General features: G+C 47.3%; 1 protein-coding gene across 1 annotated transcript; it reads right to left on the reverse strand.

Annotated features, from left to right (window-relative positions):
* Nucleotides 1-2,750: 2,750 nt before the first annotated feature.
* LOC123433671 lies at nucleotides 2,751-7,300 on the reverse strand. The gene is made up of 7 exons (XM_045115464.1): nucleotides 5,854-7,300; nucleotides 4,684-4,723; nucleotides 4,511-4,572; nucleotides 4,055-4,152; nucleotides 3,802-3,860; nucleotides 3,611-3,715; nucleotides 2,751-3,527 (listed from the first exon to the last, which is right to left on the reverse strand). Exons 1-7 carry the CDS (start codon nucleotides 7,055-7,057, stop codon nucleotides 3,089-3,091), a joined length of 2,007 nt encoding a protein of 668 aa, XP_044971399.1. The 5' UTR covers nucleotides 7,058-7,300; the 3' UTR covers nucleotides 2,751-3,088.
* Between the last annotated feature and the right edge of the window lie 13,136 nt (nucleotides 7,301-20,436).

A 20,436-nucleotide genomic window follows, 5' to 3' on the forward strand; every position in this document is an offset into this window, starting at 1 on the left:
TTTGCACAAATATCATCCTAAAGCCCACGTGAGAGCCCTTGTCTGCTTCACGAGAAGACGCCGCCCAGCCGACGCAATACTCCTCTGTCGAGTGCGCGAGGCAGGTAGCCAGTATTGCATGCATGTTCGTGGCCGGAGATTGCAAAGGTGCGGGCCTCTAGAGTCTAGCCCCCGTGGGTTGTGGTCGGGGAAGACAATCTGGAGCGCGTCGAGCCATCAAACGTCAACGACATCGACAGCGTCGGACTGCCGGAGCACGTCAAGTAGATCTAACATTGTCGACATCAGCCAAATCAAACGTCAGCAGCGCCATCAACCCCATGCATGCCAATAGATGGCTCGATTAGCAAAGGTTATGCTAGCGTATAAATTTTACCGTGCGTGCGGAACGGATGAAAATTTATATATCTATAAAACCTGAAGGAAGAATCAATACCTCTTTAATTATTATTAAAAAAGTTGGTATAAATAGGAAAGGAAAAAGATGAAAACAATAGGAAAAAGCATAAAAGCCAAAACCTGGGCTCAAACCCAGGTCTGTGTGATAGAAGAATCAAGCTCTAGCCACTGCAACGGCATAGTGGAAGCGTTACATTAGGATATCGATTTTAAATAAACTGGAAACCTCTCTCGTGACTTTTGTGAAAAAAACGAATCATTTTTCCTCACTTACCGGTTGCATGGTGGGTAATTGTTTACAACTTTGAAGGTAAATATTATGATGAATGACAGAAGCACTGTTTGTTTTATTATTAGGAAGAGATTACTTCCCTTTTGTTTGTTGTGTGTGTAGGTGGGCTGAAACTCTAAGGATTAAGAGCAATGAAATGATCCAAGTTGGAATTAACCCGCATAAGTTATAGGACCAAATACATGACCTTTGGAGAGTTTTACAAAGTGGAGGTTTCACTACGAGGCCAAATTGAAGATTCAATACAAGTAAATTGTCGGGCTCTTTTATATATTTATCTTTACCTATTAATAAAACATCTATTGCTTCTGTGGTACGTCATGAAAATTGTTCCTGAAGTTTGCATAAATTACCCATCATGTCACCGGTAAGTAATAGAAAACGTTTCACAAAGCGGAAAATCTCGGACTGGGCCGGCCCATGTAAAAACCTCATATATTACGCTCTGCACCCTAGGAGAATATCCAGCACACCGTATGGGCCAGCCCAAGCACAGGAGCCAGTTTTTTAGTTCCGTTTATTTATTTATCTTCAATTCCATTTTATTTTTCTATTTTATAATTTAGAACTTCAAATAACCTTTAAACTTTTAATAAACTTAAAATTTTAAATCAACATATTTTAAAAAATAAAATGTTTCTGACTTGAAAAACTGCTCAGAGTTTTTGTAAAAAATGATTGCATATACAATAAAATGTTTGCAAGTTCAAAAAATGTTTGTAAAATAAGAAAAGTCCATGATTTCAAATCAAACTCCATGTATTAAAAATTATTAAAAGCATTTAACAAAATGCTTTCTAATTCAAAATATGTTAATGCATTTAAAAAATGTCTTAAAATTTGAAAAATAGCTAATGCCTGTTTTGATAGTTTCTTTTTTTATTTAAATTTTTCCGTTCCATTTTTGTTTATTTCTAATTTAAATAATTTAGAATTACAAAAGCATTTTCATATTACAAAATAGGAATTTTGAATTAAAATGTTGACGAAAACATAAAATGTTTGTCGATTCAAAAAAGGCGCCGGATTTTTATATTATTTTTTTGCAAATTCCATACAATGATCGTGAATTTAATAAATATATTACTGACTTATAAAAATGTTTGTTTATTCAGAAAAACTTCATGCGTTTCAAAAATGTTTGTGAATTTATAGTAAAATCCTCCAACATAAAAAATTATGTTCGTCTTTTCTAGAATTGATCGCCAATTCAAAAAAAAAAATTTAACCCGTTTGAAAAATAAAAAATATTCACGATTTTTAGTAAATGTTTGTAAACTGTAAAAAATGTTCTCGATTTTAAAATTGTTCTCATATTTGTAAAATTGTTCATGAAAGATCTAATGTATGTAGTTAAACATTAATGTTTCTAAGTCTTTGTGAAAATATACCCGTGTGGTTTTTGAAGAATTAATTGTTGGATGGATTGGATTATTATTATATGTTTTCTAAAAAAGTTCTTGAAATTAGGAATAATTCTTTGAGTTTACAAGATTTTTGACAACCATGATTTTTTTTTTTGAAAATGTAAAGATTGCTTGAACTTGTGAATAAATTCAAAAGAAAAAACATTTTCTTCCATTTACGCACAAAATTTCAAAATCAAGCGATGATGTGTGAACATAATGTGGTCATCATCATTGAAGATTATGTTTTTTTTCTTCCGTTGCAATGTACAGGCCATTTTGCTAGTACAAACCCAACGAGCCTAAGAACACCAAATCAGAGTTTGTATGAGAAAATGATGGCCAAAACACGAAGCACATGGACCTAAGCAGAATAAAAGACGGGCAATGGTGGTCGTACCAGCTGTTCCGACGACCCAAATCACTGGTACTTCCACGGTTCAACTCATTTCCTTGGATGATAAGAATGTATCTGGGGAGGTTTGGATCGAATGAGATGAAGCGGAACAACAGAGAAGAAACTGCAAATCCGCAAGCTGATCCTAAGTAATCGTTGTTCTTCATTGGATTCCGGAGACATGTCTATCACGCAACTCCGCCCACAGCCCTCATCAATGGTAATTCTTCTTCAGTAGCTAGTGCCATCAGCTAGATTTTAGTCATGTTATGTATGATCATTGTAATAAAGTAATCAGGTAGCTAGCTCATGAAACTGGCCAAGAGAGCTAGATTTTCTCCCCCTCCTGGTATCGGGGTGGATATCCTCCACCCCTGACGTGGGTATACCTTACATTGTAAAGGATACTAACATCATTATGAATGAATAAAGGAGATGATTGACAAAAAAAAAAAAAACGACACTCACACCCAAACCTGCTACGGCTCCAGATACTCAGCCCCCAAACCTGGCTAGAACATGTACATGATTCCGTAGGGTGGTTTCATCACAGGACAACTATAAAAGGCAAAAGACCAAGACGAATGACCTAAGCTAGCATCTCCTGCAAGATCTTCCATCCTCAGACCATGTGTCAGTGTAGTATTTGTAGATCACACTCAGTTTGGTTCCGAAGGATCGCAGCGTCAGGTTGGAGCTGGCTGGTTCAGTCCATACTTCCAAAGTGGTTAGGATCATCCAGCACAGCGCCAGCATACCGATAGACATCAGCATGTAGCCGCCCAAGTACCACCAGCGGTTCAAAGCCACATTCCCCCCAAAGTAATTGGGCTTGGAAATCTCTTGCTGCTGCTTGTGGGTCCTTTTCTTTGCACGGTTTCGCTTCTTGCTGTAGCAAACCTTGTCAGCAGTAGAGCCACACGACTGGTGGCCCTTCTTTGTATAGCCTGACTTCTCATACTGTTCAAATATTCCTACTCCGCCTTGGCACCTTCCTTCAGGAACCACTGTTGGTAGCATACTGTGCAAAAGACTGCAAAGAGGGGAAGGTATAGAAAGATCAACAAATCTTTTTTTTGGTAATGAAGTAGACACGTGTGTATGGTTTTCAATTACTTGTCTAAAATTGGAAGGGCTACAATGATTTTGCTCCTCAGGGTCTCATCACTTGCTTGCTCATTAAATGACTCGGTTAGCAGCATGTCAAAACCCTCAAATGCTCTAGGAAACATAGACATTATAGTCAGAAATAACACTAACCTAATTCCGGTAAACAAGTACATGAACAGGTTTCTGCGTTTATATACCGTAAGAGATGTTGCATATTATTGGAGGCTTCATCAGTGCAAGTAGCATATTTCAGTAGCTGCATCAAAATGTTATAGGATTCAGGAAAATTGAGATCTCATCATTTGAAACCAAAAGCATATTAGAGGAATATAAAATTGCTAGCAACTGTGTGCGTAGTTCGAAGAGATGATAAATAATTTGAAGCTTGTGGGTGCAAATACAAATATATGTTCAAGGACTACACCTATGAGTCACCAGAACAGAACTTACCGCACGAATATGTACACACAAAGAGGATACTGGGCAGCACTCAGTAAGCAGTGGTTTGGATTCCTTGTAAGTTGGCAAGTCACAATCTAAGAATAGATCTGCAAAGCACCACACAGATGTGGATCTTCTAGTCATGACAGTCACAACTTTGTAAGATGGTATATGTGCAGCAGCAGGAAATAATGCTTCAAGGGCAGTACTTGCTTAACATTTCTATCGGACACAAATGAAGGGGGAAATCTAAAGATATTCAAAGATATTATACTTGACCCGATCAGAGTAATATTGCGTATTAAACTAACACAATTGCATATGGCCACAAGGAAAATCATTTAAGATCAAGACCCTAAATATCCACTTGATTGAAGTTGGCACACATTCACTTGCACATGTGATATATTAGAACCAAAGCCAGTATAAAAGGCTAAATATATCAAGAGTGGACTAATCAATTACCAAGTTCCCTGAACCATTCTCGAGTCCGCTGCACTTGCATAACAAACTGCACCAAACTCATCCTGGCAACAGTCATGCAACATCAGCAGCAGAATTCAACAAGATGTCATGCAAATTAAAAAGAAAAAAGAAAACTGGAACAAGTAATGGTAGCATAGCAATACATGAATTACCTCTTAAAGTGCATTTCCAAGGGATCATACATTTCTGCCCCTGAAAAATTGGTCAAATAAAAAGTTACATACACAAGATTGGGGAGAACTGCAATTAACTTCTCAAGGGAGCAATTTTAATGGAAGAAGGCATCAACCTTAGTGCCCCCACAACCATAGGATCGTAATCTAATCACGAAGACAACATGAACGCTTTTGAGATAAAGCCCTGGTGCTACAAAAGTTACTCGCGTAGCCACAGTCACAGCAGTGAGCTACGCATTAGTACCAGAGAGCGACGCAGCACAAGTACAACAGTCAAGGCCATCCACAGTGGTAAAGTGGGGTTTGGGATGTGCAGAAGTTGCTCAACCAGAAATGATATGAAGGACCGATAACGTAATGATGGAAGGACAATGGATCTAGCTGACTGCTGTAACACATGAGGTTTGGATGACAACGTGGTGGCATTTTCATGATAGATGAGGCACTGTGCAGTTTGCACAAGAGGTACTTGTGCTTCGGTATTCTGTAGTGCAAACAGCACTTGATGATAAACTTATCTCTCGTTTGATACTTAAATTTGATTCCAGGAATGGATTTGAATTGGCATCAACAATTCATTTCTGTTTATAGAAGGAATGGAATGAGGCGGTTCATTACGGCCTCAATTATCGTAACACTATGCTAATAAAACAAGTTAATTATCTCTGCTGATGACAGCAGCTGTCTCACCTTGCATACTTTTAGCATGCAGTATGTCTACCCTGTATGACTGGCCGCGGTCTTTATAGATAAATGGTACATACTGGCAGCACATTTTGTGTGTGCCGTCTGCTGCCTCATGTCAGTTTCTAACGCGTAACATGTATGATGAGGGTTAACAAACAGCTAAAAAGTCCAATGGCAACAGTGTCAATACTTGGTACTGAAATGTACAATTCATAACAAACAGAAAACCAAGAACCCGATGGATAGGATAGCATAGCATGAAACAATGCATGGCAAACCCTAGTCTATTTCTAATGTTAACGAACAGCTAAACTAATTAATCCGAAGAGCCCAAATAGTGTCAAAAGTCAGACGTTATCATGAGCACTTATAAGTTACATATATTACTAGCATACAAACCAAGAATTCGAAGATAGCATTGCTGGTTAAATCACATGGGGAGAAAGAAGGAAGAAGCACCTGGGGGAATGTTGAGGTACTTGGGGAAGACGCATGAGAAGCAGGCTGTGGTGAGGAGTTGTTGGTTCGGTCCGACAGAAAATTTGGCCAGTGCCTTGAGAGCTGCATGTTTCATGTCAATAGCGATGGTCCAGGCTGTGTCGTCATCATGCTTCACCTTGGCCATCATGTAAAGCAAATCGTCATTGAGTGTGCTCAGAATCGGGCCATGGAACATCAGTTTCTTCAACTGCAGTTGTTGAGTCTCATCATCCCACAGCTCAGGCAATTTAGCAGAAAAACTTTTGTCAACCGAGATTTCGTCAACATCAACTGTGTAGCCCTTGCACCAATTTTTCCCAGAGACATTCATATTCCACATTGTGGCCTTCCAACCTGAACCTCTGGCCAAGGCATGAGGGTCATCGTATTTGATGTGGACGAATTTGATGAGATCATGGCAGCAGGCGACATTGTAGAAATACTCAGAGGCAATGTACTTGTCATCCGGTTTGATTGGCATGGGCAAGCCAACGGTTGCCACCGGTAATGGGATTATACTGATGACAGGATGCGTGGCAAACAGGTGGTCAAGAAGGAGAATGCCATGGTGGTTATCAAACCAGCCCAGCGAGGTTGCTCCAACCCTGATCTGGTTGAAGAGGTCATTTCGACCACACAATGGCTTGTCAGCGGGGTCTGACAAGTATGCCCTCCTGGTCGTCCATGCCCGTGTTTCAGACGAGAAGACATGGGCATCAAACCGACAAACATCGTCTTGGAGACTCCACTTGCAGCGGAGGAAGGCCAGGGCGTAGTGCTCGCCGTCGCCGCGGGGCAGGAGGCCAAACTGCTGCCCGCCGAAGTAGGGAAGGCTGGGGTTTGGGAGCAGCCGTAGGGACGGGTGCTTCCCGGCTGTGTAGACGAAGAAGCGGGCGGGGCCCCAGTACTGGAGGCTGAAGAGGACGAAGGCGTCCTCGGCGCAGACGAGCCAGGCCTCGTACTCGCGATTGATGCCGGGGCAGTTGACGGAGAAGTGGGAGATGCCCGGCGGGTGGACGAGCCAGAAGGATACCTCCACGGCCTGGCCGTCCTCGGTGCGGCACCCGGCGGTGGTCGCGTTCCGGTCCGCCGATACGCGCGCCGTCTTGCAGAGGATGGCCGAGTCGGGGAACCCGGGGGGCGGCGGGGTGGGGGGGTTGAAGGGCAAGGTGGGGAGCGCCATGGATGTGGAGGCTAGGGCAGGATTTGGGGATTAGGTTGCGTTTTGAACACGGAGTCGGTCGAGTCGGGGAAGAGGATGGTGGTGGCGCGACTTGGAGTACGGGTAAGGGGGGATTGGCAGCAGCGAGTCGTCGGGGGAGATAGAAGAGGCAGGGGCGGATCGCCGCCGCCGCCGATGTGGGGCAGGCGCGTGGAGGGGTGGTGAGAGGACAAAGAGGATCCGTCTCGTCTGCTCGACACAGATTTTACTTTTACTTTCTTTTTGATTTGGTTTGGTTTGAGGCTAAACACGATCCGCTCTGCTATAAATAATAATAACAATACTAAATTTATCGATAACACACACAGTTAATCGGAATACAATTTCATTTTCGAAACTTAATCGGAATACAATTGAGATCAGGGGCAGCGGCCGGGCGTCCCTGGTATGGACACGTGTGGTTAGTTGGTTGAGAAATAAAAAATTACAACCCATACTGACGGGCAAAATTGATAAAAATGACCCCTTGAACGAAAGAACTCACGAAGTGAACCCTAACGCGAAAGATTTCACGCGTCTGATCCTTTTGTGTGGCGTCCGACACCTAGGCGCCACACTACACTGTGTGATGCCTAAGCCGTCGGCGCCACACGCCCTGACCACCTGGCAGAGAGGGCCCACCCCCCCCACGCAGTGTGACGCCTAAGCCTCAGGCGTCACACATTGTAATGTGTGGCGCCGAACGCTTAGGCGTCACACATTGACTTATACAACCACGGGCCAGCCCCCTCCCCACCCCCTCCTCATTCCCCTCCCCCATTCAAACCGGCGGCGGCTCGCTCTACTCCAAGTCCGAATCCCCTCCCCACCCCCCTTCAGATCTGGTGATTTCTTCCGTGGATTGATCCCCCAAGGTTGGCTACGAGGTAATCTCTTCTGTTTCTCATCTCTCTATGAGGTTGATCCCCCGACGTTGGCTAGATTGATATGAGTAGATGAGTAGATTGATATGAGTAGTTAGGATATGAGTAGATTCAAATGAGTAGTTAGGATATGAGTGGATTCATATGAGTAGTTAGGATATGAGTAATATGTAGATGAGTGGATTAGTAGATGAGTTTTTTTTTTTGAATATGAGTTTTTTTGTGATTTGTAGGATGGTGTGGCTTTTGAATGATGTTTATGACGTTGAACACCGGACCTATTTGATGTCGGAGAAGAAAATGGTAAGTAGATCATATGATAAAAAATCATGTATTTAATAAGATGAAAATGTAATGATATCACTCACTCCTATCTGTTTGCAGGAGCTTATGCCCTTGAAGACCCGGTCTCACAGGGCATCGACTGTTGTCGTGGGTATAAGCCCGACAGTAGATGTGTAGGGTACGAAAGGATGGGCAGAGTCTTAGCTACAACGAGGTTGTATGAGTTCAGGCCCCTCTACGGTGGTGGTAATAGCCCTACGTCTCAGTGCTCTTGGGAGCTTGTTGTCGAGTGGAATATGGATTACAGTGAATTGCTAACCCCTGCACCAGTGGGGAAGGGCGGCTTATATAGAGTGTGATGCCCTTCACAACGGTTCGGTGCACAAGGGTGGAGTAGTGGCGAATAAATGCCTACGTTACAGGTAATGTATGTCTTAAATGCTAATAAAGGCACAGGGAAACGTACGACCGTTTCCCTCCACGGGGGTTACGATGCACAGAGTGGAATCCAGTCGGTTAGTTTGATACACTCCGAATGCTCGTCTCCGACTGGATGGTGGAGGATTCGTTACCGACTGGATGATGGAAAGTCCTTAGTTCAGTCGGAACTGACTAAGGGCCTTATCCCTTATGAAGGGTAGTCCTTGGGTGGGACTTATAGGGCAGGCCTATGACCCTACCCTAGGACTATAACCCCATCATTAGTCCTCGAATGGATTGGGGTTGGAACGGCGAAGCGATGCTTGGAGTACGGATGCGACTTTGGCGTTGCTTGCCTCGATCCATTTTATCTTCTTTGACCAACGATCCGAGTGGATGAATTTGCGAAACGAACTATCGGGGACCGAGTGCTTCCGTGCTATCTTTTGACGTGACCAGTCAACTAACAGCGGCGGATTTTCTGGGATCCTCAAATTTCGGTCGCCGCGCGCTCAGCGGGGATGACGACATCGCACTCGAGTAGTACATGACGCCTCGATTCCCGCGCCTTCATCTTCTCCACTGATATCGCCGCGACCGGTCGGGGGATAAGATTTCGGGGCCACTTGCTAGTGACTCGGTCGGAACCTTATTTAAACCTCTGCGGCGAGGGTTTTTTCGTTACACTCGTCGGATAACTTGCATTTGCTCCGCTTCTCTCGCCATCCCCTCCGCATCCCAAGCTTCTTCCCTCTCCTTCTCCCTCGCGAATTCGTAGCCTCCGCCATGACAAAGGGGCAGACTAGCAAGCTAGAGGCGTGGAAGAAGAAGGGGAAGGCGGCGGCTCCTGCTCAGCGAAGGCAGCGAGCGCTACCGGCGGGGTGGATCCAGGGGGATTTCCTTCCCTCCACGGTGACGGAGGAGAAATTGCTGGAGTTGGTGGAGCACGGAATGATTGCGCACAAGTCGTGGAGGTTGCCGGAGGAGGGCGAGACCGAGCCGGCGCCCCGGGAGGGGGAGCGTGTCTTGCTGCTCAGCCACGTGCACCGAGGTTTCACTGTGCCTCCTCATCCCTTTTTCAAAGGTATTATGAACCACTTCGGGGCGCAGCTCCACCATTTCTCCCCAAACGCCATAGCTCATCTCTCTGCCTTCGTCGTGTTGTGCGAATGTTTCATCGGCTGTCCTCCCCATTGGGGGCTTTTCAAACACATCTTCTCTGCTAGATCCCAAACTATCAAACGACTAAACCAGTCGGATGATAAAACTCACCTCCTCCAAAAGAAGAGTAAAAGTAGCTATCCCGCTCTTCAGTTGAGTGAATCTGTTAGGAACTGGCAGTCGACATGGTTCTACTGCCAGGACGTTGCATGCCCGAATGCCACAACTGGACTGCCTCCCTTTAGCTTAGACCGACCGGCTCCGCCTAAGAAGGTCATGCTCACGAAGGCGGAGAAGATCTATATCCAGCCTCTGGTCGATGCGCTTGTAGATGTCGTCCGAAGGGGAGTCACCGGCATAGATTTGCTAGAGGTTTTCCTGGGTCGGTGTATCCAGCCCCTGCAAGCTCGACACCACGCCATGTGGCACTACACGGGGCCTGAGGACTCCACTCGGACTAATGTCGAGTGCGTGACTGGGGAGATGGTGGCGTCGTGGGTCCTCAACATCACGGGCGCGTGCGAAAACCCCAGAGGGGCCCGGCGAGTGAAGGCCTTCCGCGCGGACAACCCTCCTCCGAATGAGGTGAGTAAAACTTGTCGAGTGCATCCAATTGTCTTAGATTTATCGCTTTTTCTTGTTTTACCAACTGACGTATGATGTTGTCGACTGTATCTTGTGCAGACGTGGACCAACTGGTTCTCTCCTGTCTCAAACGGGAATCCGGCCGAGGAGGAGGAAGGCAGCCAGGAGGGCAGCATGGAGAGCGTCGAGTACGTCTCCGACAGTGGGGAGACGGAGGAGGAGTCCGAAGAAGAAGAGGAGGAAGATGAAGAGCAGAACTCTCCACCCCCATCGCCAAAGCTTCGAACCAAACGTCGTCATGAACCTGCGGCTCCTTCGGCCCCTCCAGCATCCTCGAGTGCCCCGCCAGCCGCTCCTGTGGTTCCGAGCGCCTTGCCAACCGTTCCCGTGGTTCCGAGTGCTCGGACCACCAAGAGGACCAGGGACGCTGCTGCCGAGCCTGCGGGTCAGCCCTCTAAGGTGGCCAAACCGAGTGGATCTAAGCCTCGGAAGGCTTTGCCGCGGATGAGGGTCACAGTTCCGGTTACCTCAACGTAAGTGCATTGTTCTTCTATCTTCTTTCAGTATTTGATCGAGCTCCTGCTTATTGGTCGAATGGATTTCACTCGACAGAGTTGCCACCTCTGCTACCTCTCCGACACGCCAGGGGGACGATCCCATGGACATGGACAACGTTGCCACATCTCAGCCAGGTGCGTCGTAGCGATTCTGAGAGTCTACGTTATTGCGTCACGAATTCTGTCTTTGGTCTTTTCTTTTTCCTGTCGTCTCATGCCCTTCGGTCGGGTTTCTCTCAGGGGTGATTTATGTGGAGGAGGGCGACCAGAGGAGGTCTGAGCAAGCTACGGTGCGTGTCCTTGAGGCTGTTCCGCCGGTTACTACTCTCGCCATGGACGCGCCGCCGACTGAGGCGATGTCGTCGACTGAAACGGCGCTGATTGCTGCTGAACCGACTGGAGCAGGCCTTGGGATGCCCAAGGAGCCTCCTACGATGCCAGGCCCGTCGACTGTCGAGTATAACGTCCAACACCTCCCGGAAGATCAAGTGGGAGCTGCCAAGCGAGCCATGGTGCAGGCGAAGCTGATGGCGGGAGAGGCCAAGAAAGCGTACGACTCCATCGCGTCCGTGTACAAGCGAAGCTTGGAACTGCGGGACAATATCCGAGTAAGTGGGCTAGTAAGTATTTACTTTCCTCCTGTAACCCACTGGGTGTTTGATCAATGCACTCGGATATTGTATGATTGTTTTGCAATGGGTTCACTCTTAGTGAACCCAGTGGGTGTAGTCCCCGAGACTTCTGTCGAGTGCTTGCACCGATAGTTGTCTTTATACACATGTTCTTTAACTTGATCAGATCAAAAACTAATCTGTTCGAATGTTAGCAGTGGGGGCATTCCGAGTGCACCTACTGGATGAGTCCCCGAGAGTAATTTTACTCAGGTCGGGTAGTAGTAACCTCATAGGCTTATTTGCTGTCATGTATCTCAATAGGGCGGACCTGTTTGAGCTTCATGTCAGTGGAGTCACTCTTAGTGAACCTACTGGGTGTAGTCCTCGAGACCGCTGTCGACTGCTTGCGTCGGCATGGGTATGAAGAAGTTAGAATGTTTATTGTTGTCCTTGTTGAATTTGTCTGGTCGTCTCTTGGTCGTTGTCTTGCAGAAAACTTACGAGATGGGAGCAGCGTACGAGACTCTAAGGGCTGAAACGGTGCAGTTTGCTGGGGAACTGGATGCAGCAATGGTTGCCTTGGTTGGTATGAAGGATGTCCTGGCTGAACGGGAAAAGTCCTTGGAGGAGGCCCGTGAGGCAAACAAGGCGTTGACTGCTGAAGTGGATAAAATGGGGAAACAAAGGACCGAGTTGATGGGGCAGATGAAAGTGTTGAACAGGCGGTGCATAGCACAGGAAAATTATGTCAGTGACTGGGCCCGGAAGATGATAGCGCTTCTCGGTGGTAAGTTCTGTTTTTCCGAGTGCTTGTGGACTGTGCATTTCATTCTGCGATGACTGTTTGCTCGTCCTGTCTCTGCAGATTTTTGCATGGACGCTGAGGTTGAAGCAGCCGACGTCGAGCGGTCGATTCTTGCGAACGTTCCACTCGGCGAGGATGCCAGTCGAGATATGCTCCGAGCGCACATTCTCCTGGGCAAGGTGGGGCCTTTCATCGGTCGACTGAGAGAGGTCGTCGGCCGAATCGACAAGGAGCTTTGGCCGGAAGACGAGTCGCGGCACGAGATGGAAGGCTTGATGACTCGGCTGGAGGAGGTCCCGAACCGAGTGCAGGCGTGGAAGAAGTCTGCGGCTCGCTGTGGTGCGGACGTCGCTCTGTCGCTGGTCCGAGTGCACTGCAAGGAGGCTCGCGAAGAGAAGCTGAAGGCGTTGCAGGTCGCCAACACGAAAAAGCTTCGGTTCGAAGACTTCATGGAGACCTTCCTTGAGAGCGCCACTCGCATCGTCGACGGGATCGACCTCGACACATTCGTGGAGCCTGCCAGTCCCATCGCTAGTCCTGACGACGTTTAAGAAAACTTTTCCCTCGGTATGCCGAGTGTTGGTTGTAAGAAACTTTGGCCACTACTGTTGGCCGTCACATTCGTGGTTCGGTGTGGATAAGCTTGATCTACACCGAGCCAACTATCCTTAGGTGAACTTTGAATTTGAATCGAATCTTTTTCTCTTCTTTTGCCAAAGAGTTGTTGATACGATTTTGGCTCGTGGTTTTTGTTTGGCGTTTCTTGGTGAAGCCAATGGCAAACATGCGGAGCATGTAATTGTCAGTTGTCTTGACATCTGCATGAGCCTCACCGAGGGTCTGCTGAGTCTCCAAGTGGATCTGTAGGATACACTCGAAGGCAATAGAGTACTTAGGCGATTCGGGATCGCGGCTAAGTCTTCGAGTGCGATTGTCAGGTCGTACTCGGAGCGAGTTGTTACTCATGTAATTGTCAGTTGTCTTGACATCTGCATGAGCCTCACCGAGGGTCTGCTGAGTCTCAGAGTGGATCTGTAGGATACAATCGAAGGCAATAGAGTACTTAGGCGATTCGGGATCGCGGCTAAGTCTTCGAGTGCGATTGCCAGGTCGTACTCGGAGCGAGTTGTTACTCATGTAATTGTCAGTGGTCTTGACATCTACATGAGCCTCAATGAGGTTCTGCTACTCATGTAATTGTCAGTGGTCTTGACATCTACATGAGCCTCAATGAGGTTCTACTACTCATGTAATTGTCAGTGGTCTTGACATCTACATGAGCCTCAATGAGGTTCTGCTACTCATGTAATTGTCAGTGGTCTTGACATCTACATGAGCCTCAATGAGGTTCTACTACTCATGTAATTGTCAGTGGTCTTGACATCTACATGAGCCTCAATGAGGTTCTGCTACTCATGTAATTGTCAGTGGTCTTGACATCTACATGAGCCACAATGAGGGTCTGCTAAGCCTCCGAGTGGATCTGTGAGATACACTCGAAGGAAGCTTTCTATTTAAGCGATTGTCGATCGTAGACAAGTCCCCGAGCGCGACGTTAAGTGCACACTCGGAGAAAGTGCGTACTTAGGCGATTCTTGATCGCAACTAAGTCCCCGAGTGTGACGTTTAGTGCACACTCGGAGAATGTTAATACTTAGGCGATTCTGGATCGCAGCTAAGTCCCCGAGTGCGATGTTTAGTGCACACTCGGAGAATGTTAATACTTAGGCGATTCTGGATCGCAGCTAAGTCCCCGAGTGCGACGTTTAGTGCACACTCGGAGAATGTTAATACTTAGGTGATTCTGGATCGCAGCTAAGTCCCCAAGTGCGACGTTTAGTGCACACTCGGAGAAAGTTAATACTTAGGCGATTCGTGATCGCAGCTAAGTCCCCGAGTGCGACGTTTGGTGCACACTCGGAGAAAGTTAATACTTAGGCGATTCTGGATCGCGGCTAAGTCCCCGAGTGCGACGTTTGGTGCACACTCGGAGAAAGTTAATACTTAGGCGATTCTGGATCGCAGCTAAGTCCACGAGTGCGACGTTTAGTGCACACTCGGAGAAAGTTAATACTTAGGCGATTCGTGATCGCAGCTAAGTCCCCGAGTGCGACGTTTGGTGCACACTCGGAGAAAGTTAATACTTAGGCGATTCTGAATCGCAGCTAAGTTCCCGAGTGCGACGTTTGGTGCACACTCGGAGCAAGTTAATACTTAGGCGATTCTGGATCGCGGCTAAGTCTTTTTTTTTAGACCGGAGTCTGCGACCGCGGAAGAATTTTGAATCTGCAAAAACTCAATCTGCTTTCTATTATTTCACTGATACTTGTTCTTTACATTGCTTCAGTCGACGGTCACGTGTAGAAGCGCTTCAGGAGATCTCCGTTCCATGCTCGCGGCTCATCCGTTTCCCTGTCGATGTTGTAGAGTCGGTATGCTCCGTTGTTCAGCACCTTGGAGATGATGAAGGGTCCTTCCCAGGCGGGAGCCAACTTACGAGGTCTGTGCTGATCCACTCGGAGCACCAGGTCGCCTGCTTGGAATGTACGACTCCTGACATGTCGCGCGTGAAAACGCCGCAGATCTTGTTGATAAATGGTTGAGCGAGTCAGTGCCATCTCGCGCTCCTCTTCTAGAAGATACACTCCATCTTGCCTTGCTTGTTCTGCTTCAGCTTCGAAGAAGAGTTCAACTCGTGGAGCGTTGTGAAGCAAGTCACTCGGAAGGACTGCCTCTGCTCCGTAAACGAGGAAGAACGGGGATCGCCATGTAGATCTATTTGGAGTTGTGCGGAGACCCCAAAGCACCGAAGGTAGCTCGGTGACCCATGCGCCAGCAGCATGTCCCACCTCTCGCAGGAGTCGAGGCTTCAAACCTTGCAGAACAAGTCCATTCGCCCACTCTGCTTGCCCGTTTGTTTGGGGATGCGCCACAGATGCAAAATCCACTCGGATACCTTGGCCTGTACAGAAACCTTTGAATCTGTCCAAGTCAAAGTTTGTTCCGTTGTCAGTGATTATGCTGTGAGGTACCCCGAATGTGGAGATGATGTCCCTAACAAACTTGATGGCCGTTAGGGCATCGAGCTTCTTGATGGGCTTGGCTTCGATCCACTTTGTGAACTTGTCGACTGCCACCAACAGATGTGTGAATCCCCCTTGGCCTGTCCTGAACGGACCGACTGTATCTAATCCCCATACGGCAAACGGCCAAACAAGAAGGATTGTCTTCAACACAGATGTTGGTTTGTGGGATTTTTTAGAGTAGAACTGACAGCCTTCACATCGGTCGACCATATCTTTCGCCATTTCATTCGCCTGCAGTCAAAAGAAGCCAGCTCTGAATGCTTTGGCGACGATTGCTCTTGAGGAGGCGTGATGACCGCAGGTTCCCGAGTGAATTTCTTCCAGGATCAACTGTCCCTCCTCAGGGGAGATGCATCGTTGAAGGACACCTGAAATGCTTTCCTTGTACAACTGGCCGTCAATGACAGTGAACGACTTTGACCTGCGGACGATCTGTCTGGCTTGGACTTCGTCTTCCGGTAATTCTTGCCTCAGGATGTATGCAATGAATGGCACAGTCCACTCGGGGATGATAGCAAGAATCTCCATGATCAAATCAACCACAACAGGGACTTCGACTTTAGTCGGATCTGTGGAGCTCTTTGGTTGTACTGGTTCCTCTGTGAAGGGATCTTCTTTAGCTGAGGGAAGGTGGAGGTTATTGGAGCATATATTGAGCATATATCTCCATATGTGGTTTTGGTACTTGATGACAATTCCTATGGACTAATGGTTGCCTTAAGTTACATTTATAGGATTTGTCCATAGGCACTTCTTGAAGTCCATCTGTTGGGTTCAAGGAGTTTATATGATGACCAAGATGGTATTCAAGGTATTATCCAAAGAATGGTCATAGAGACGCATGGTTGATCAAGATCTCAGACAAAGAGTAAATCAAGATGATCAACACACAAAGCCTACAAGATGTACCGAGAGGGATCAAGTGATCCCATGGTATGGATTTGTCCATAGGCACTTCTTGAAGTCCATCTGTTGGGTTCAAGGAGTTTATATGATGACCAAGATGGTATCCAAGGTATTATCCAAAGAATGGTCATAGAGAGACATGGTTGATCAAGATCTCAGACAAAGATTAAATCAAGATGATCAACACACAAAGCGTACAAGATGTACCGAGAGGGATCAAGTGATCCCATGGTATGGTAAGCATTGTCCATTACGTGTTTTTGTACTAACCCATGGTCTTCGTGAGAGTTCTATGTGGGGGTTAGGTGTGTTTACATGGGCTTGCGTCAAAGGGAAGATCTCATACAACCCATGGAGTATGACGTCAAGTTGTGATCATCATCAATGGTTGATCAAGATCTCAGACAAAGAGTAAACCAAGATGATCAACACACAAAGCGTACAAGATGTACCGAGAGGGATCAAGTGATCCCATGGTATGGTAAGCATTGTCCATTACGTGTTTGTGTACTAACCCATGGTCTTCGTGAGAGTTCTATGTGGGGGTTAGGTGTGTTTCCATGGGCTTGCGTCAAAGGGAAGATCTCATACAACCCATGGAGTATGACGTCAAGTTGTGATCGTCATCAAGATTGCGATGTGCAAGTTCAAGTGGATCAGCACGAAGATAGCATGCTTGAAGCTTTCCGTCCATTGTGGTGGCAATGGACTTGTGAAGATATGCTGAAGAGTGGCTCACCCATAGTGAGTATGGGGGAGCAATCAACGAGTCTTCATCAAGCCAACACAATCAAGAAAGGTGGTCCATCTTGAGGAAGCCAAGATCATCATCATCTAGCTCAAGAGGATGAGGTGCAAGGTATAGGTTTGCCCTTGATAGGTTTTCTGGTTAGGATAGATTGTTGTTCTATCAAGGGGGGCTCTCAAGTGAGTAGCTTGATCGTATCGTTCGTTGAGAGCTCAAACCATTTGCATCCTTGCATCATACTTCTTGGTTCTTAGTTGGTGTTTCTCTTTGTGAGTTTTAGAGCTTATGGTCATCTTCATGACAAGCTCGAGTTCATCGAAAACGGAGTCCATATGCATCTACTATGATGTTTTCGATGTTGGAGTTTTTGCCGGTTCTTCATTCATAGAGATCTCACATCTCTATATCTTTGGCATATTCATAACCGCATGGTCTTATCGCTGTTTGGATAGCCATTGTCGTCCTGAATCCAACAAGCTTGGGTTTGCTCGATTCGGAGCTCGTATGCGAAAGTTATGGCTGTTTCAGTGGCGAGCGGTAGTACCGCTGGACCTAGCGGTAGTACCGCTCGACCTAGCGGTAGTACCGCTAGAGTTGGCGGTAGTACCGCTGGCCCTAGCGGTAGTACCGCTGGCTCGCGGTAGTACCGCCCCTGGTCAGCGGTAGTACCGCCCCAGGAGCTTAGTACCGCCTGCCTAGCGGTTGTTCGTGGACGGACCTTTTTGCGAAGACTTTCTTGGCGGTGGTAGTGCCTTTGCACTACCAGGGGCCCAGCGGTAGTACCGCTGGGGCCAGCGGTAGTACCGCTGGAGTGCCAGCGGTAGTACCGCTGCAGCTAGCGGTAGTACCGCTAGCTGGCGGTAGTACCGCTGGAGTGACAGCGGTAGTACCGCTGGAGTGCCAGCGGTAGTACCGCTGCAGCCAGTGGTAGTACCGCTGGAGCTCGGGCAGAGAGTGGGGGTAACGGTCTGATTCTTCCCCCCACTATATAAAGGGGGTCTTCTTCCCCCTTGCCTCATCCATCTGTTGAGCTCTTGTTCTATCTCCATTGTTGACATTCTTAGAGCTTGATTACTCTCTATCCCTCCAGTGATTCTTGCTTGTTCTTGAGGGAAAAGAGAGAGGAGATCTAGATCCACATCTCCACCAATCAATTTCTCCTCTATGTGAGGGGAACCCCTTGGATCTTGATCTTGGAGTTCTTTGTGAGCTCCTTGTTCTTCCTCTCATATTTCTCCATAGCCTTTGTTGTTGTGGAGGGATTTGAGTGTGAGGGACTTGATCACTTCGTGTGTTCTTGCCATTGCATTAGTTGCATCGGTTTGAGTTCTCCACGGTGATACGTGGAAGTGAGAAGTTGAGAAGCTTACTACCTTTGGTACTTAGTACCCTTGATATTGTTCTTCGTGGATGCTTTGGCGTCCTAGAAGCTTGGTGGTGTCTCGGAGCTCAATCATTGTGGTGTGAAGCTCCGGGAAGCGTCGGGGTCTCCAATAAGGTTGTGGAGATTGCCCCGAGCAATTTGTACGGGTACCGGTAACCGCCCCCAAGGGTTGCCACGTGTACGGGTTCGGTGACCGCCCCCAAGGGTTGCCATTTGTACGGGTTCGGTGACCGCCCCCAAGGGTTGCCATTTGTACGGGTTCGGTGACCGCCCCCAAGGGTTGCCATTTGTACGGGTTCGGTGACCGCCCTCAAGGGTCCCTTAGTGGAATCACGGCATCTTGCATTGTGCGAGGACGTGAGGAGATTACGGTGGCCTTAGTGGCATCTTGGGGAGCATTGTGCCTCCACACCGCTCTAACGGAGATTAGCATCCGCAAGGGTGTGAACTTCGGGATACATCATCGTCTCCCCGTGCCTCGGTTATCTCTTACCCGAACCCTTTACTTATGCACTTTACTTTGTGATAGACATATTGTTTATTGTAATATATCTTGCTATCACTTAGTTTTTTATCTTGCTTAGCATAAGTTGTTGGTGCACATAGGTGAGCCTAGTTGTTTGTAGGTTTTGTGCTTGACATATTAAACGTTAGTTTTATTCCGCATTTGTTCAAGCCTAAACCTTAACTATTTTAAAGCGCCTATTCACCCCCCCCCTCTAGGCGACATCCACGTCCTTTTCACAAGTGCTCGAGGCATACGTCACTCGGGACTGGTCTCCGAGTGGATCCGAGTTTTGCCAACTCATCAGCTGCTTGGTTTTTCAGTCGCGGAACGTGGTGGAGTTCCAGACCTTCAAACTTTTTCTCGAGCTTCCTCACTGCATTGCAGTACGTGGTCATGGTGGGGTTCATGACGTCCCACTCCTTCATCACTTGATTGACCACCAAATCCGAATCGCCATAGACCATCAGGCGACGGACGCCGAGTGAGATGGCCATGCGCAGTCCATAAAGGAGAGCTTCATACTCTGCCTCGTTGTTGGAGGAATCAAAGTGTATCTGCAGCACATACTTGAGTTTGTCGCCCTTTGGCGATATGATCAGAACGCCAGCGTCGGAGCCATTCAACATCTTGGACCCATCGAAGAACATTGTCCAATGAGCCGAATAGATGTGGGTCGGTTGCTGTTGTTCTACCCATTCTGCTATGAAGCCAGCCAGAGCTTGAGACTTTATAGCTTTCTTGGCCTCGAACTTGATGTCGCAGTACAACATCTCCATTGCCCATTTCGCCACTCGGCCCGATGCGTCCTGATTGTGAAGGATTTCCGACAACGGAGCATCAAAAACGACAGACACCGAGTGGTCTTAGAAATAATAAGCTACCTTCTTCGCAGTCATGTAAATCTCGTAGATAAGTTTTTGATAGTGGGGATACCTCTGCTTGGAAGGAGTCAGGACTTCGGAGACATAATACACTGGCCGCTGAACCTTGTATGCTTTGCCTTCTTCTTCTCGTTTGACTGTGAGAACAGTGCTGATGACTTGATTTGTAGCCGCGATGTACAGAAGAAGGGGCTCTTTACTGAGCGGAGCAGTAAGAACCGGCTGGGTGGAAAGTAGGACTTTGAGGTCGCCGAACGCGACTTGGGCTTCGTCTGTCCACTCGAAAGTATCTGATTTCTTCATGAGTCGGTACAGAGGAAGCGCCTTCTCGCCGAGTCGACTGATAAACCTGCTCAAAGCCGCTAGGCAACCTGTGAGCCTTTGAACATCGTGTATTCTGACCGGCCGCTCCATTCGGACGATGGTCCTGATCTTTTCGGGGTTGACATCGATCCCTCGTTCGGAAACGAAGAAACCAAGTAACTTTCCGCTGGGAACACCGAATGAACACTTGGCTGGGTTGAGTTTGATATCGTA

Source organism: Hordeum vulgare, chromosome 1H (assembly GCF_904849725.1).
Source record: "Hordeum vulgare subsp. vulgare chromosome 1H, MorexV3_pseudomolecules_assembly, whole genome shotgun sequence".
Lineage (NCBI taxonomy): Eukaryota > Viridiplantae > Streptophyta > Magnoliopsida > Poales > Poaceae > Hordeum > Hordeum vulgare.

What these genes read in the sequence shown, in the direction of transcription:
- LOC123433671 (XM_045115464.1), bottom strand. Translation starts at nt 7,057, where the DNA reads ATGGCGCTCCCCACCTTGCCCTTCAACCCCCCCACCCCGCCGCCCCCC. An exon ending in AGAATGGTTCAGGGAACTTG is followed by an intron (nt 4,153 to 4,510) that starts GTAATTGATTAG and finishes GGTGCTTTGCAG; the next exon opens with ATCTATTCTTAGATTGTGAC. An exon ending in AATATGCAACATCTCTTACG is followed by an intron (nt 3,716 to 3,801) that starts GTATATAAACGC and finishes TATGTTTCCTAG; the next exon opens with AGCATTTGAGGGTTTTGACA.